This window comes from Carassius carassius, chromosome 36 (genome assembly GCF_963082965.1).
Source record: "Carassius carassius chromosome 36, fCarCar2.1, whole genome shotgun sequence".
Classification (NCBI taxonomy): Eukaryota; Metazoa; Chordata; class Actinopteri; order Cypriniformes; family Cyprinidae; genus Carassius; species Carassius carassius.
Window position 1 is genome coordinate 4,102,417 of NC_081790.1, and position 17,307 is coordinate 4,119,723.

The following is a 17,307-nucleotide window of genomic DNA, read 5'->3' on the forward strand; positions in this document are numbered from 1 at the left end:
TGCATCACAGAAATAAAACACATTTCAAAATATATACAAATAGAAAACTGTTATTTGAATTTGTAATAATATTTCACAATTTTATACCGATTCTTCTGTATTTTTAATCAAATAAATCCAGCCTTGGTGAGCAGAAGAGATTTATTTAAAAAACAAACAACCTCAAAACTTCTGACATTTAACATTTAATTCAATTCAAGCTTTTTACGATACAAATCATTGTAAAGGAACTTTACAGAAAATTAAGTTTCTACAATATTTAGTGGTAGCTTATAAATGGTGACTGTCAGTTTTATGTGCATATGACAGGAATTTTCAGAAATATGTATACAAGACACAGTCAACCAAACGATGAACACTAATAACAGCAATTATAATGTGATTGCATAGTAAATGTGATTTGAAAATTGAATCATATTATACAATATACTGTAATTTCAAATACATAAATACATGAGAAAGGAAATTTATTTTGCATTGGTCCGTCAGATGGCGCGCTGATCGTCCCAAAGACCCAGCGCCAGATAGCGTGCACAATATTCCCGCCCTTCTCATCTAAACACAGATACTGAACATGACTTAATTTAGTCTGTGTTTAGTTGCCATCCTCAAACCCGCCAGATTTGTGAGATTTCCTAGTTTGAGTGCTTGCTTTGGATGCTCCACTCACGTCTGTGCTCTGAACATGCATTCATGGATGTTGAAACGCCACACATACGTTTAGGCGATCTGTTACTGCAGCTATTGGTGCTTTGATTAGACTTTTATAGAGTGATTTGACCATTTTTAGATGTTTGGTGTGTAAAAAAATAAAATAAAACATGAATCGCATTGGAACTAAGACAGCTGTGTTCCAGGCCCACCCAACAGTTTAGAGCAGTTATTTACATGCATGTACGCGTTACTGTGCACATACATTAGGTATGCAGATAATGATTACAGGAAGTGAGTCTAAAGTGCCTTGGGATGAAGATTCAAAACTCTGGCATCTTAAATTCTCTTTCATCTTTCTATTTCACTTGGTTTTCTCTGTAACACTGTAGTCAGTTCTTAGAAGAAGCTTCTTTTAGGATCTTAATAACGTCTAGTTCACTCGCAGTTCATCTGTCATGTGTGTTTTGCTCCGTGTTCCTGGATTGTGAACATTCCAATGTTATTCGCACACTCCGAAGTAGGATTTCCCATAATCCCACAGTGACATGCATTAATAACACAACCTGTCTCCCCCTGGATAGCTTCAGTCTGATGAACCATGTCAGCTTAAAGATCCCATCCAGATGTAAGGTTGCATCCCAGTCATTTAACATTGAAAACACTGAACACATTTTTACTGGGGAAAAAAAGAAATTAAAATAAATGCTGTTCTTTTGAACTTTCTATCCATCATAGCATTTTGAAAAAGAAATCCACAAGAATGAAGCAGTACAACAATCAGCATATTAAAATGATTTCTGAAGTATCATGTGACATTAAAAATTCAGCTTTGCCATCAAAATCTAATTTTAAAGTATATCAACATGAAATTGTAATTGTAAGTTGTCTTATTTCACAATGTTACTGTATTTTTGATAAAATAAATACAGTTTAGGGCTGCACGATTGTCATACGTATGTCGTCAGTAAAGCCGGTTCTGTCGTTGGAAGTAAGCAGCGTTTACTACAAAAAGTGTCGTATTTCACTGGCCAATGACAAGCTACACAATATCATTATCGCAGACGATTTAATCATGCGATTATCAAATCAAAGAAATCATTCTGCGATTATGAAAGCTATTTGCATAGCTAGGCAGTGAACAATGGCTCTGTGTAGTAAATGCCGCTCCATCTGAAAGCACATGAAAATTTTACACATTTAATAACATGTTTTTACTCCAAACTCACTTCATAAGTGACTTCATCACGTCAGTCGAGTGTTTGAAATAATCCCTTTTTTGAGATGATGTGGCTTCTTACACAGAATAAGGCATGCAACACATTTCAGTGTTCTAAGCAGTGATAAAGGCTATGTTAATTAATATTGCATTATTATATACTTTATTATAAGAATAATTCTAATAAGACGAACTCAGATAAACCTTATATTGTCATAATCATGTGTTTATTAGTCACGTTGAATTAATGAAAGCAGTTAACTCTTCTGTTTATTCAGCAGCCTCTGTAGGGATCTCCTGGGTTTCTTCTGCGAGGTTTATTTGGAGTTTCAGCACGAGAGCGCCCTCTTGGCTTCGGATGGAGATTTACTACTGATCACAGAACCGTGCTTCACTGAAAGATACGCATGACAATCGCAGCTTCTGCCTTATCTTGATTTATTGCCTTTGCAATCTAATTTTGATTAATCGTACAGCCCTAAAACAGTTATTGTGAACATAGGAAACTTCTTTAGAAAAAAACAACAATAAAAATGAACGGTGTTGTGTATATATACCTGTATACATAATGAAATTACATGCTGCTCCATCACCGTCAATGTACGTTTAGTGCATGGAAGTATGCAAATTGTGATGTCCTCCATCACTACTATATCTAACAGACACCTCTCTAGACAGACAGTATTTAGCGAGCATCTCCACCTCCTCTCGAAGCCCACCATTCCCGCCTAATCCAGTTCTCCAATTTCAGCTTCCTCTCAGATCAGACAGATTACTGCAGTTGACGAGCCGCGTTCCCAGGGATCAGATAAGGTTTCTTCAGCAGGACACACCCTCTGCAGTCTGGCCCAGCCAGGGAGGCGACGAGAAGGCCCGAGAGAGACGGTTTTGGGATTTTTGTGTGGGTAAGACCCTTTGGATTCCCTAGGAGTCAGGTTACCATGAGAGCGCAATGTGAAGCGTCTCTCCTGGGAATGATGGGATGCCATGGAAATCAGCAGGTATTGTACTCGGGTGATGTAAAACCACAGGTTCTTCTGAGGGTGAACGGAGTCAATATGTCACCACGTCGTTCGCGTCCAGTGGCCTTGTTCTGCAGACAAGTGAAGACACCTGTGCTATTACACCTGCCCGTATTCCCTGCAGGCCCGGAGACGGCTGTCAGCGACACATGAAAGCAACCCTGCGACACACCCCAACTATGGCCTTCCTGTTCCCATAATGCCTTCTGGGCATGGATAAGCTTGTTGACTTGTCTGGGATCACGTGGATGATCACGATGATGAAGAGGGAGAAAGGAAAGGAAGAGAGGAAGATGCACACAGAGGCCAGTCTTTGTTTGATGTTATGAATGCATGCTATCATGTGTTCACATTTGCTCCTGGATATCTCTGCGGTGCGTTATTTTACTACTTATCCCAGTGTCTTTTTTATATCCAACAATTTCTAATATCCAGTCCCACAAAGGAAACTTTTACTTCCATATCTTAGTTTTTGAAATATGTTTGTCCAGCGCTGGCGAGGACAGGATGTTTATTCTAGTTCTTATCGTGACTTTTTAATGACGCTTAATTGCGTGTTTTAACGTTCTTTGCGATGAACAGACTGCGTCCTGCCAACCTTGCAGCTGCTTCGCATTTTACTCTCAGTTTATCAGAAGACAGCTAAAGACGGCATGGAGCTGTTCGGGGCATTTTACCGCAAAAAGCTGCGGAGGAAGCAGAAAACGAACCTCGGAAGATCAGACGGGGCGCTTTGCAAGGTGCCGCCGGAGACCAGCGTCAACGGTCTGGCCACGGGATTGATCTCTAAAGTGCTGAGACTGACTGTAAGGTAACTGCTGAGCGCTCGGTAAGGGAGGATAGCCAGGGAATGATGGGTTGCAGGTCAGGTAATGCTTTAAACAAAATGCTACTGGGTTTGAGGAAAGGCATTGACTACTTGCTTTATAAACCTGACAAGTTAAAGGAAATTTAAATTCTGTCATGATTAAGTCGCCCCAAACCCATAGAGCTGTCTTTCTTGTGTGGATCATAACCCCACTGACATTCATTGAATGGGATTTCATTTTTAACTGTAATTCCATTTCTAATTCTAATTCTAGTAGCAGTATTTACAGTCACTTTAAAAGTTTTTTGGTCACAATTTATTTTAAGGTCTCAATAAAATCCTAATCATCACTTTGTAGTTCTTAAGTTTAGGTAGTGGGTAGGATTAGGGATGTAGAATATGATCATGCAGAATATGTGCTTTATAAACACTAATAAATAAACAATATGCATTCTAATAAGCAACTAGTTAATAATGAAAATTGGTTCCTGTACTAAAGTGTTACTTAACTTTTTTATTATTATTATTATTTACTTTGTTTATACAGTTATAATATTGCTTCATATTTGTATTTTATTTGTACATTTTAATTTCCAATTTTAGTTCAATTTATAGTAATTTTGTAATGTGTTTGTCATGTGTATTAGTGTTTTTTATTTTATATATTGCCGTATAGGTGTAATTTATTTTTAGTTCCATTTTAGTTTTTATTTATTTGTAGTTTATTCATTTTTGTGCTCCATTGTAAACATTTCTGTTCAACAAGTTATTCTAATATTTTTATTTTATTATTTTACTTAATTTCATTGTATTATTTTTTATTACTTCAATTTACAAAAAAGTTCTACTTTTAGTTAGCGATAATCACCCTGTCTTAAAATATTTAATATTATGACATATAAATAACCTCTTGTCGAGCAGGTCATCCAGAGCATGGATCCACAATCTGAATATGATATGATTAATCATTACAGCAACTATTTAAAAAATGCAACATAATTAACCTCCATAGATAAAGTATCTGCGATACTGTGAATCTACTTCTAGATCAACATTTCCTGTTTACAAGAGAATTTCTGATCTAACTCCAGTGATGTGCAAAAGTGATTTCTGTTCTTTGCTCAACATTGATTGCAAATGTTGTACTTATGGGAGTCATTATGACAGATCTTGTCCAAATCTAGCCTGGTCAGAAGGATCAGCCCTTTGGAAAAGGATGTGTTAAAGCAGCAAGAAAGTCACTTCCATAGCAACATGTCATAAAAGCCAGATGTTTTGCAGATGTAGTGTCAGATCTGTCTCCATAGAGCGGGGTCATAGTTCAAGGGACTGGGTTGTTAAGGAAACAATCTGTGTGGAGGCTAAGACACTTCATTGTCCTGAGAAATGTGATCAGTCTGAATCATGTAGGTGCAGCTTTGTGAAGGACATTGCAGCTCCTCAAACAAAGACTTTTTTTTATCTTTTTTTTTTATTAGTGGTTTATTATATAATACTGTTTCTTATTTTGTATAATATTTTGGTTTATTATTGTCTAAGTATATATATTTCAGAAAAAAAATAACTGAAAAAGAAAATGAAAAAATGTGTGTGTGTGTGTGTGTGTGTGTGTGTGTGTGTGTGTGTGTGTATATAAATATATATACACATACACACATACATATATAGAACAAGTTATTGAAAAAACACTCATATTATCGGTGAAATGTCATAAAGGAAAGGTTTCAAGATCTCTATTCTTTCATTTCGGACCATCTCCAAAAGGACATTTTAAAAAACGAAACAAATGATTTACAAGTTTAACATGCATTTATCAAACTAGGAAATATAATAAGTGCTCTTGAAATACGAAATGGGGGCGGGTCCAGATTTAATTATTGCCCCAGAGTCCGGATTTTGAAAAGCACTTCTCTAAAACTTTAATGCTCCATTCAAGCCCAGAGTTACAGAATGGCACAATTCTAGAAGAGCACTAACAGAGGTATGTGCTACATTTGCCGAGTCAGCTGACTGAACATGATCTTTAGTCTCATACTGGCTTTGTCTTTCTGGCTACTGATCTCACACCATCATTAAAGACCTTAGTAGGTCACTTCAGTCAGCAGACTGGTTGGGCACAAACTGGCATTGTGTGTGTGTGTGTGTGTGTGTGTGTTTGAATGTCTGGAGCAGCAGTAGGTACAGACAGTCTGCTGATCGTTATATGAAAAACATTCATTATGTTCTACGCTGTTTGAAACCAAAAATGTTTTTGTTTTAGACAATGCTGGCATTCTTGCCATGTTTCGAAAACACTTCAGCACTCTGTGCCAAAAAATCTACTTTCAACTACCCAGAGTTTTATTTCCCATTCTTATGAATTAATATATAAATGTTCAATCTGTCAGTGACTAGATTAGGAAGTATCTACAGTATTTACTCATGTTTACACAGTAAGATTCTGGTAATAATCTTCAGGGATGTTTTGATCCTCAGTGGCCTTGACTACACAAGACACTGCATGCTGTATTGTTTACATTCTCACCAAACTATGTTTTTGTATTTTAGTTTAGTTTTTGTGTTAAACTTTATGCATTTGAGTTGCGTTCTGCCAAAGAAATGGATAGATTTTTATGTTTTTAAATCTCTCTTTCCCAGACGGAGTGAGCCTGGATCTCGACCTCATTCCTGGCATTCTACAAAGCTGGGCGATAGCCCTCAGGACTCAGAAAGCATGATGCAAGTCACCCAGGGTGGTGTGGGAGCCCCCTGGCACCAAAGCTACCACTCCAGGTCAGTGCAGCTCGAACACAAACACACCTGAAGTCTGATGCCTCTGTTTAAGAGCAAACAAAGTCTGCCTTTCTTCTATATTTCTCAATGATAGCATGTTAGATTTGAGATATAACAATGAAGATGGCTTTTTTTTTTTTTACAGTTCCCAGCAATGCAACTGAATTCAGCTTAGCAACAACCCACTAACAGTGAAGACATTTATTCAGAGAGAGATAATATTGTGTGCCTTTATTACCTGATTTGACTTCATGAGGTGTTTCCTATAAATTGCAACCTCTTGGGCAATTTTACAATTTTATTGAATAATTTGGAATTTAATATTCTGCTGCAATTGTATTTTTTTAAATAGAGGAATCACAGTTTTGAATATAAATATCAATATATTTCCAAATGTTAGAATTAGACGATATGCGAATGATAACAGTGAAGAGAAAAGAAAGATCCAACCACATGTTGGTGCTCATGATAAACCGCTCATGTGTGACATGCTCTGTGAAGGACAGTAAGTAGAATATATAGTCAGGTGCCATTCACACAGAATATGCTTTTGTGTTGACAAAGATGTGATGCAGGCAGTGGAATAGGAAAAAATGCAAGAATACAGGAGTTGAACTTCTTTCAACCTATGCCACATTTTTAGAATGCCATTTCATGCATGAGATGAGAGTGCAACAGTCAATTATGATTACTTAAAAAAAAACAATGGAAAAGCAGACCGGTGGAATAAAAAAACCCTGTAATGACCTACTACTGTATATCTGATATTTCATGTTTGGATCATGGTGACAAGGCTAAAAGCTTCTGTTCTTTGTTTTTATAGAACATTTCTTGTTAATTAAAGTCTACTGGTGTTATACCTTCAGTCATTTTGAATCTGAATTACCCTGACTTTGAGAATTTTTTTAAAGCATTTTATTTGTATTATTTTTGAACATAGAATATATATGACAAGTTTGTACAAGATTTAGTTGTAGTTCATCATCTTTTCTCTTTAACAAGTGATTTGTTTAACATATTTACATCATGTTGACAACTTCATGTGTGGAGCACTTGGAATAATAAATATTCCAATTGGAATAACTTGGGTTAATATATATTTTTTTTTACTTGAAACATGTTGTAGTTACATTTTCAAGTTGACAAGTTAAAAATCGAGAATAGGTCAAACGTTCTATAAAAAATTCACTTTTTTTTGTCATATCACCCAGCCCTACTCTTAAATCATGAATTTAATCGAGCATACCACATGCATAAACTTAAATATTTAAAATATGCTCTTGCCTGTTAAACTATGGCTTGAAAAGTCCATGAACATTAATGTTTCTAGTAGGTCTGCATGATTATGACAAAAATCATAATTGTCGATTATTCCCTTGAAATTTTAATTTGCGATCATTTATACCATTGTTTGTTGCAACTGCATGCCGTATTTGTATATGAAAATAAACAAGCTGAAAACACTGTAACTGAGAAACTTTTAGTGCTTTTCTATAGTATTAAGCCTCAAATGTCAAATATACATCGAATTGGTTTCTTCTTTAAATGATTAAAAAGTAAAAATACGAATGCTATTATAATGTTATACTTAAACTATCATTAAAATAATGAGAAAAAGCCTTAAGATAGCATATAGAAAGAAAGAAAAATATCTTAAGCTCAAAGAATAACATAAGTGGACTATGAACGATTAGTTGCCACTTTGAACTATTACTTAATTGTGGCATCCATAGTTGTAATCGCATTTAGAAATTCAATTAATTGTGCAGCCCTAGTTTCTAGATATGAATGCTATCTCGGTCAGAAGTGGATCTACTGTCTTTCTGTTGATAGTTTTCCTGTTGTGTAGGATCATGGACGTAGTTAATTTAGTTCCCCCAAACATTCAAAACCTTGTGCGCTTGTTATCTTGGTCATTATCTTGTATTTAGTCCAGAATGTTCAAGGGCCATCAATGATGACACAAAAAAAAAACATTTGGAGTGTTTGAAGGGGACCAGAGAGCATTGACGCACGGTCTAATGAAAAAAAAAAACATTCTTTGGGATGACACTCCCTCAACAACCACTTTGAAGGTTCCTATGGCAATGGTCACCAATAGCGTTCCACTTTTTGAGACCTGGTCGTCATTGTTTGATGGACTGACTTCTGATTGGTTGATCTAGTTCTTAGAGGGGTAACTGCAGAGCTGTTGACAATGGGTCAGTGACATCATGTTAATTATGCCAGCAGAAATACCAGCGGCCTGATGCCAGCTTTCAGAGTTCGCAATCACATACCCATGAAAGGGCAATTGCCTCAGCAGACCCAGTGCATCATTGCCATGATTCCAACCTTTACGTAGTCGATTCCCACAGTCAGTGAGCTTGGATCTAACGGTGTAGATTTGTCACATTATTATTAGTCCAGGGAAGAGAGAAGAGGAAGTACGAAGAATATGATGAAGAATACACCAGATATGTTGTAAACTGTTCAGACATCAATAACATCAATTGCATTGTAACAGTTATTCTTATCAGGTGTAATCTAATCTTTTTTCTTTATAGTGAATAACTGAGTTGCGAGGATAGCAAACTCAAATTGTGGCTATGAATTCAAAGTAGTAAATCAATGTCTTTGTTGTCTGTCCAAGTCTGTAACAGCTACTAATTTAGCTCAGACTGACAACCAGAACAGCATCTCAATCTGCAGTTATATTATCCCAGTAAAAATTATTGCTCTTGGGTCTTTTCTTGTCTTTTTCTCCATCCCAGTAAAATAATGAGAATTAATTTTGTATTTAATTGCATGTTATTTTGTACATTGTCCTGTCTCAATATACTACTGGATTTAATATCACTTTTAGTTAAACTGTTGACCTAAGTTATTTTGGGTCATTGATGTTTTCTATTTAATCTAATAGCCCTAAATAACTGGAAAATACAGTTAATACTATATTACTCATGTTTTTTTGTTTTTTTCTGCAGTGCCTCAACCACAGACCTATCGGGATTTGAGGCAGGATTCCTTAGGAAGAGCCCAGATCAGTACAGTTCCCGGGGCAGCATGGAGAGCCTAGACCACACTCACCCAGCCTACAGCTCCTGCCATCAACTATCATCATCCAAATCCTCCAGTAGCATTGATCATCTGCACAGCAAACGGGATTCTGCATACAGTTCCTTCTCGACCAGCTCCAGTATCCCAGAGTATCTTACGGCGGCACCGTCATTTAACAAGGAGAGGTCTTATTCCATGGAGAACGTTCCACAGAGGGAGGTGATGCAGCAAGCTGATATACGCTACATACGCACTGTGTACGACCCCCAACAGGGTGTGTCTGAAGAGCATGAGATCAGCTCTGCAGCCCTTATGAGATCCAGTGACAGCAGAGCACAGTCTAGAAGTGGGAACGTCTCAGGCCAGATCTGTCATCGTGGCAGCAGTAGTAGTGGAAGCAGTGGGAGTAGCGGAAGCACCTCCAGCTCACAACGCCACAGTGTTGGGCCAGTCTGGGATTCAGCGCACAACCGGCACTCCTATGAGAACATAAAGGGGGCTCCAGCCCCTCCATTACGCAGTGACAGCTATGCAGCATATCGCAATCACGAGCGTCCCAACTCCTGGTCGAGTCTTGAACATGCTCGGTCGCAGAGGGCACTTCACAAGGGTTCCTGGCATCACTCGAGTGGTTCTGTGGCAACAGGAAAGTCCTCGTTTGGTACTGATGGTCAGTTGCACACAGTCATAGAAAAAAGCCCTGAAAGTAGCCCAACCACCAAACCCAAACAGAGTTTTCCTCAGGCTGCACAACCCGGTCGCCTCATGTTACCCACTAGCATCTACCCTGTTCCACCTCCTGAGCCTCATTTTGCACAAATTCCAACCAGCAACCCAAGCTCTGGGAGTGTATACCCAGCACTGGCCAAGGAGAGCAAGCACAACAATCACTGTGACCACTTGGGTGGACCAGTGAAAGAGGACCGTGTCATTGTTGAAAACGGATACCAAAGCAATGCTCCTAGCTCAAACCCAGTCCAAACTCATGTTTCGGCACAACCAAAGCTCTCCGACAGAGTACAAGAAGACACTCAAGTCAAACCTGTTTTTTATCGGCCTCATTCCCACCCAGAAATTCAGAAGTCACAAGTGCCATATGTACCCCAGGAAAGGAGGGACCCTTACACCCCTGTACAACCAAGAGGAGAGAGACCAAAGTTCTCTCTTGGTATGGAGGATTACGACAACTACAGGCCACCTCAAGATAAAGAACAAAATAAATGCAAAGAGCAAAGCATCCATCTAGACCCAGTTTACACTGGGAAAGTTTCACAGGAACAAGTTGCTCAAACATACAGAGGAAACTTCATGCAAACTCAAGGAAGTGACCACATGGTCAAACCTTCAAGGCACTACAGTGACACTAGTGCTCTCCAAGAGAGAGGTCAAGACCTGGATCACCCCCTGACCAGACTAGAGAATGCACTTGCTGAGGTTCAACGATGCACCAGTCCCGAGAGTACAACTAGCCAATCAAGTTTCCAAAGTGAGCGTAGCATGTCCGTGCTGGAGAAAATAAGTCGTTTTGAGAGACAGCAAGTCAAACCTCGCAGTCATAGCAGCCTCTCCCACCATGGTTCTACAAATCGTCCGAGCCAAAGGCCACGACCTTCTAGTGCCAAGAGCTCCTTCTCTGGTGTAGAGGATGTGCGCAACATGTTGGAGAGAAGCAACAGCTCGGTTCCTCATGGGAGAACTCAAAGTACTTCTAGCATGGCAAGTTATGATGGACACATGGATGTACATCAAGATTTCCTAACAAGACGTGGGAGTAGTGATCATGTCCAACATCGACAGCAACAACAGCCTGTTGTTGCCCATAAGACCTGTCTTCAAAGAAGTAAGAGCACCTTTCAGCTTGGTGAGGGGAATGGAAAAGACATCCACGGGAAAGGTGACATTGATGACATCTTGGGCACCATCCAAGATACATCTTTTAACAGAGCATATAGAGACAGCATTAAAGACGCCCAGTCTACTGTTCTGAGGTCAACTTCCTTCAGAAGACGTGACCTTAGTGTTAACCCTCCACCAGTGCCAGCTAAACACATGTCTTTAGAACGAAAAGGACCCAGTACAAGTCCAATACCAGCTACAACATCCCCACACACTCCAAAGGAACGTCATGTTGTTCCTGTTGAAGCACCAAACAGAACCCCTCCTCCTGACCTCCCCAGTGTCCCAGCTGCTGGACCCCCAGTTATGCGGATCTGTGGACGCAAACGATTCACAATGGAGCAAAAAAAGCGATGCTATTCTGAGCCTGAAAACATGCATGAAGTTGGAGTGTTGACTCAGGAAACCAATCAGGCTGACAGGAAGGTTCAACAACAGTTTCTGGCAAGTGAGACGAGTGTTGCGAACAGACGCAGGATGTTTGAGCAGGTGGCAAATCGTAACACTGACCCCAGAATTTTCTCCTCCAGACCTGATTTGAAGCAAGTGCAACAAGATGCACTTGTTGAGTATATGGAGCGCAAAACAGGTAGAAGAGTAGACGGACGTTCAAACCGCCCACATAGCGCTTATCTACACTCAGCTTCTTCCTCTTCTGCTGACTCGCGAAGCTTCATCTCCACCCCAAGTATGAGCTCTTTGCAAGAGCCAGCATATGATGGCCTCACTGGTGGTATACGTAAATCCTCCACCCTTTCAGCTGGAATGCAAAGCTCCTTTTACCCCCTTAGGGGAAGCCAAACCCACACACGGTCTGAGGTTTTTGGCCAACAGTCAGAAGGCACAAATCCTGAATCTCACAAATCAGGCCCAGTCCTGACCAGAAATACCCTTCCGCAGCACTTGGAAGCCACTTTTGAGAGAGTCCCTTCTGCCAGAAGCTCAGGGAGGTCAGCTTCAGCTGAGGATTTGCTTGACCGTAGTGAAGAACGCCCTATTTCTCAGCACTTTCGATCCAGGTCATCTCCTGTGGAGAGCTTTAGTCAGGTAACATTCATTTATTAGCTGGGTAAACTTGACTGTTTCACTGGTTAGATTATTGAAGTGACGTGACTTCATACCACACAGTTAAACAATAATGTTCATGGCTGAGTAAATTTGCTTATTTTAACCCTCTTATTGGATAGTTACAACTGATTACTTACTCAGAGTTTCTTTAGCTAGAAAGCTAATGAAAAACCCTCAGAACTGAAGAGAATCAGCATTCACAAGCAAACTATATAAATTTTCTTCCCACCAACAAAAAAAAATAAAAATGGTAATCATTTGCTCACATTTATGCCATTACAAACTTGTATGACTTATCATTTCTTCTGTGGAATGCAAATGAGGATATGTTGAACACTATTTATACAATCCATACAATAAGAGTCTATGGGGTCAAACTGGACCTTGTTTTTACGCCAAAACTTGGACTCATTGTATGGACAAAAACGGTCTTCAAAATATTTTCTTTTTTATCATCCACAGTAGAAATTATGTCTTAACATGAGGGTGAGTAAATTACGGCATTTCAATTTTTGGGGCAACAGTCAAGCTGGTGTTCAGTGGTAATCAGTGCATACGTTTTCAGCCAATTATGGTACTTGGTGGTCTGTCTGTTATAGGGCAAAAGAACAGTCGCTTTCCTATTGATGGGCAGATAATAATTTTTGTACCCACTCCTGGTGCGCCACAGGAAGAGGCCAGTGCTCCTCACATCCTGTTTGGTGCCACAGAGCCTGGGTTTTAGTCCGAGATCTGACAGATGTGCAACAGATAACTGCACTCCTTCTGTGCCAGAGGGGAGGAGTTGGAGATAATGGACAACCCGTCATGGTTTTGGGTTTGAAATATTTGGAATGGTTAAGAAAACCATTTATCTAGGAGAATAATTATCCTTTATGTAAACGATAATGGTTCTGGTATGATAATGATTGTGTACAGTAGACACACAACTATCCTGTGAAATCCCAGACTATTCCAGCAAAGCAAAATTGGAAATGGTTCAAGCAGGGGATAAAATACCAGCATGATGACATTGCTACTTGCTGATATTGTGGCTTTACATAAACCTAAACATTCTAGCCACGAAAAAAGATTAAAACCAAGCACACCATTCAGGTCTCAGTCTTTGCATCTGTTCACAGTTCATGCTAATTGAAACGACATCGTTCAGCTATGAGGATGTTGTCATGCTGTGTCTATTTTTATTAACTGATCTTAGTTTATCAGTAGTCATGGCATGCGCTTGAGTTTAAAATTAACATTAAAGTACCAAACGCTCTCTAAACTTGAGGTAACCATGAAATAATGATTAACTTCCTGTTCCTGGTATAGGAAACTTCACTATTTTCACCTCTTCTAGAAAGTGCTACAATGTCACCTGCTCGTAAAATATAATTTGTTCTTTTGTTCTCTTTTTGTCTAGGACTTCTTAGCCAGAGACCTTCAGTTGTTGAGAGCTTCCTCCAAGGAATCCTTTGAAAACAGGTTTGTGTATAGAATAAAAAACATTCACTTCTCGTGTCTTACAAATAAAGTCCCATATACAACATGTGTAGATATTATTTTGCACAGAATTCACATACTAAAACAATTATAAATACAAATATTTCGTTCATTGGATGATCTATTTGCATTCTATAGGCTTTAAATTAAGACAAATTTGCATGAGTCATTTTTGTTCCACAAGTATTGTGCAGCCCTTTAAGGAGGAATAATCTTTGCAAGTTCTAAACTATTTGAAACAGAGTTTTATGGAAATATTTACCCATAAATGGTTTTAAATGAAGGACCAACCCTTAATCGGGCAGTGGCAGTGACAGTCCCGCTGCAGCTATTTTTGAGTTTGTTTTGAGCCATGCTCGAATTCCCACCAGAAGGATAAATGATTTGCATTTAATTTACTTGGAAAATGACAGCTATTGGAAACCTGACAAGCACAACATAATGATGGTACTTTCTCATTTCATATGCATGTTTTAAAGGCACAATATGTAAGATTTTCGGAATCAGATATCTAAAACTTGCAGAGTGCGGTATATTTCATGCATTTAAGTTATCCCAAACTAAAAAAAGAAATTCACATTTTAAATAATGAATCGCCCCTGATCATTGTCCCCTTTTAATGACGTAATATCCGCACTATCCTCACTTTCTACTTGTAGAAACTGACAACACACACAGCAGACACAAATGCTGCTGTACGGTTAATTACAGCTGTTGCGAAATAAAGTTAAAATGAAAAGTATTTACCGCAGCATTAAATTTAGATCTGCTCAATGTTGCTCCATTATTTTTTACACGTTTTTACAGTGTTGCGCATTATAACCAATCACACACACGAGTCTGTTGAGCTTATGAATGCAATGGCCAATCAGCTGATTATAAGGGGAGTTTTGAGAGTGCTTAAACTCGCGCTAGACTGAAGTCAGTCATAATGTTCTTTGACAATGTAAATGTTCTTTGCTCGCATTTTGTTGTATGCAAAACCTTACATATTGTGCCTTTTAATAGGGTGTTGGCGAACATGGGACACAAACAGCCGTCAAGTTCAGCACATATGGAGAGGAGTTACCAGCCAAACCAGGGTTCTGTCCAGCAAAATGCACCTGTGTTGAGGCGTGAGCGTCAGAGACATTCGGACCGGCCTAGAGCACAGAGTGCTTCAGGTCTAGCTGCATCTGTGGGACTCCCTTGCCCCTTCACCTCTCCAGGCCTTGACTGGAATAACGGAGACAGACTGTATCAGCCCAACCTGGACTCTATTGCATTTCCCGAAACTGGCCCACATAGTCAGAAGAGTCCACTGGGAGTGCTGCGGCAAGACTCCAGCGACACCAGCACTTCTGAAGACACCCTGAAGAACTTCCCGTGTCCGGTGGCCACTTCCTCACCTCCACACCCAGAGGTCACGGGGTCACAACTTGATTCAAGGCTGCAAATCCTTCCCAAGAGCGTGGTTTCCACAACAAAGCCACTTCTCTCTCTTCAGATCTCAGATTCTAACCTTGTAGATGTTCAGAGTGTGTCTCAAGAAGATGATGAAGTGTTTTTTGTGCCTCCACCGCCACCACCGCCTGCACTGCCCATCAGAGAGACCGAGATTACGGAGGACTTCCCGTCTCCTCCGCCTCTCACACCCCCAGTCGAGGAGAACGTGGAGGTGTCTTTACAGCATCCGGGACTATTACAGCCCATCAGGTAGAGACACTTCTTGTTGGTCTTGAAATTTTGAGAGATTAATGGCTTGAACTTGATTTTATGTGCCAATCGTATCCCTCATGAATTTTTTAATGTAGGTTAGGTTTTGGCTTATGATTTGTGTGATAGGAATGTTGTTTCAAGAGCAACAAACAAACATGTCAATCACATTCATGTTACAATACAGTCACATTTAAAAGAATGTTCTGTTCAGTACAAGTTCATCTCAGTCTGTAGCATTTGTGACGATGTTGAATACCACAAAAAACTATTAAAATTTATCCTTTGTTATTTTTTCTTAGACAAAAAAAAAGCAAAAATCAAGGCTATTGTGAGGCGACCCATATGACAAATATATATATAGTCATATGAGTCTCCTCACCATAGCCTTGATTTTGTTTCTTTTTTTATATATATATATATATATATATATATTTATATTAGGCCATTTTTTATTTATTTTCAATTTTATAAATATTTATATTGTATAAAGTAATTTATTTATCTATTTATTAAAAAACAAACATTTTGCATTAACACAAGTTTACAAATGTATTTTTCTGACTGTATATTTCTCAAGTACATTTTGTAATATATTTTGGCATTTGAAAGTTTAAACTATATATTTTTCCTATTTAAAAAATATATTTTCTTAAAATTGTCCTGCTTACAACATAAGTTTCAAAATATAAAATGGAAGCTTTTCTTGCTTTTCAAGGGGAATTTAAAAACAGTAATATGAAGCTTTTGGTTAGTTTACATTTTATTTTAGTTTTCACTGTAGAATCACTTTAACACATGTATTGTGAATGTCTTGTGACTGCACTGTTGAAACAGGTAACAGGTTACAAATTGGCTCTATTTACTTTCTTTGTATATGCCTGATTTAACCCAGATTTTGTTTTTGTTTTATGTTCTTCAAAAGGAAACGAAGGAATTGGTTGCAATTCATTTCTGTCATGCCATCGATTGTACTGAGCCCCAAATATCCTTCAACCTCATAATCGTAACATGATTTCCTATCATTTCACATTGCAGCAGCCGTGACAGTCTGACTGACGCAGCAGCTTATCCAGAGCCTGAGCGACCATCAAACGCCCACACGACTCCATCAGTGAGCCCTGACAACACCGGCGCTGCCTCTCAACCCCAGTCGCCCGTCAGCGCTCCTCCAGAGCAGGACGCCTCTGAGATCCTGGGACCGGACTACCATCTTCTGTCCGGACGAGAGCGGACACAAGCTGAGCTGCTCGTGGAGACTTTAGCCCGAGAGCTGGTGAGCCACGACAAATCCCTCACCTCGCTCCTGGACAGCTGGGCGGGTAAAACCACCCTGGATCTGATGGAGGACATCTTCCCGTCACACAGCAGCCATCTGAGTGACAGGTGAGTGTTGAACAGATGGTGAAGGAGGAATCATGTATATAGTGTTACCCAATGATCAGCTGCATCTCATGCTCACAGGAACAATAAACACAAGAGCTCTTTGTTTAAAGCTGATTATATAAGTGCTCAAAGGTCACGGCCTAATTTTATTGCGAAAACTCTGTTATAAAGATAATGACACGCTTCTGTACGTTTCCTGTATTTAGTGCGTAATTCACTCATGTTCCTTTGAAAAAAAAAGTGACTGTGGCGGTGCTGTGATACAGGAT

The 17,307-nt window shown here is 39.2% G+C and overlaps 1 protein-coding gene across 6 annotated transcripts in view; it reads left to right on the forward strand.

The window, feature by feature from the left end:
* The window catches only part of LOC132116949 (protein Shroom2-like), a 56,862-nt gene that overhangs the window by 34,175 nt on the left and 5,380 nt on the right, over window positions 1-17,307 (forward strand). For 5 of the 6 annotated variants that reach the window (XM_059525862.1, XM_059525868.1, XM_059525865.1 and 2 more), the window contains 5 exons: window positions 6,338-6,472; window positions 9,439-12,454; window positions 13,878-13,939; window positions 14,966-15,652; window positions 16,691-17,038. In XM_059525862.1, coding sequence (XP_059381845.1) covers window positions 6,338-6,472; window positions 9,439-12,454; window positions 13,878-13,939; window positions 14,966-15,652; window positions 16,691-17,038 — 4,248 coding nt within the window. Of the gene's footprint in view, window positions 1-2,706; window positions 3,704-6,337; window positions 6,473-9,438; window positions 12,455-13,877; window positions 13,940-14,965; window positions 15,653-16,690; window positions 17,039-17,307 lie in introns of those variants that run through there. The other variant, XM_059525863.1, reaches the window with a different exon arrangement.